Source organism: Chiloscyllium plagiosum, unplaced genomic scaffold (assembly GCF_004010195.1).
Source record: "Chiloscyllium plagiosum isolate BGI_BamShark_2017 unplaced genomic scaffold, ASM401019v2 scaf_1484, whole genome shotgun sequence".
Taxonomy (NCBI): domain Eukaryota; kingdom Metazoa; phylum Chordata; class Chondrichthyes; order Orectolobiformes; family Hemiscylliidae; genus Chiloscyllium; species Chiloscyllium plagiosum.
In genome coordinates, this window is record NW_025211384.1 from 1 (window position 1) to 1,468 (window position 1,468).

At 51.2% G+C, this 1,468-nt stretch overlaps 1 protein-coding gene across 1 annotated transcript; it reads right to left on the reverse strand.

The window, feature by feature from the left end:
* Nucleotides 1-825: 825 nt before the first annotated feature.
* LOC122547034 (predicted GPI-anchored protein 58) lies at nucleotides 826-1,464 on the reverse strand (the record flags this gene model as incomplete). The annotated part of the gene is made up of 1 exon (XM_043685629.1): nucleotides 826-1,464. A coding segment is annotated over one exon (639 nt), but the record flags the coding sequence as incomplete, so codon positions are not given.
* Between the last annotated feature and the right edge of the window lie 4 nt (nucleotides 1,465-1,468).

The following is a 1,468-nucleotide window of genomic DNA, read 5'->3' on the forward strand; positions in this document are numbered from 1 at the left end:
ATGCTGGCAGTCACGACAGTTTTGCCTTTGACTCCTCCATCCACCATCCCCCCTAATTTCAACCCCCCCCCCGAAGGAAGGATGCTTTAATATTGACATATGATGGACTTAAACAGCCTTCAACTTTGATCTCTGACTTTTGAGGTTCATTAATTTGTCTGCTGCATTTGCTCAACTGAAAGCAAGAAAGAACCCAGATCTTGCAGGGCTGAAACAAATTGTCTACTCATTTTCTCCAAAGCTATTTGTGAGTTTTTGCTGTACACAATACGGCTGTTGTGTTTCACTGTGTTATAATATTGACTTATAGTATAATACAATACTTTACAAGTGCCAGTTCATTGAAAACTCACAAACCTGAGAGAGTTAACTCTGTTTCTCTCTCCCCAGGTGCTGTGTGACCTATTGAGTATTTCCCTGTCTTGAGGTTGTGACAGGTGCTATGAAAATGTAGGTTCTTTCAATACGTGAATGACACAGCATTGCAGTTAGACTGTGGTATATTTGCTTTAAGTGAGCTCAGGGTCTCAAAAGGTGGGTTAAAGTAAATATTATTTGACAAAAAGCCCTTAATTTCTCTCTCTCTTTTCACATCAGGTGATTGAATGACTTTACCAGAGGGGAGCTGTATAACCGAGCTTGGGATCCCACTGGAACAGGTTCAGAGAGTTTGTCTGATCTGAACCCACTCGGTGAGTGTCATGACTCTCAATGCTGTCAAAAGACCTTGTGCTGAATGGTTCTCCTCACACTAACTGCGACTGGTACTAATATTAAAGAGGTTATACAGCACTAACATGCCAAGAGTTAGGGACGTTCTGGCAGTCACACCCTGAATGGCCTCGAATGGGGAGACTCTGCAGTTCTACATTCTTGGACATGGTGGATATCAGCAAATGGAACATTCAGCACTGGTCGCAGTTTTGCAGCCTTCAAAAAGGACTGTTTGGCCCCACAATTGGATTTGGGAGCAGGCTGTAGGGACTGAGGGCTGGCTGCAGGGACTGAGAGCTGGCTGCAGGGACTGAGGGCAGGCTGCAGGGACTGAGAGCTGGCTGCAGGGACTGAGGGCTCGCTGCAGGGAGTGAGGGCTGGCTGCAGGGACTGAGAGCTGGCTGCAGGGACTGAGGGCTGGCTGCAGGGACTGAGGGCTGGCTGCAGGGACTGAGGGCTGGCTGCAGGGACTGAGGGCTGGCTGCAGGGACTGAGGGCTGGCTGCAGGGACTGAGGGCTGGCTGCACGGACTGAGAGGAGGCTGCAGGGACTGAGGGCTGGCTGTAGGGACTGAGGGCAGGCTGCAGGGACTGAGGGCTGGCTGTAGGGACTGAGGCCTGGCTGCAGGGACTGAGAGCTGGCTGCAGGGACTGAGGGCTGGCTGCAGGGAATGAGGGCTGGCTGCAGGGACTGAGGGCAGGCTGCAGGGACTGAGAGGAGGCTGCAGGGACTGAGAGGAGGCTGCAGGGACTGA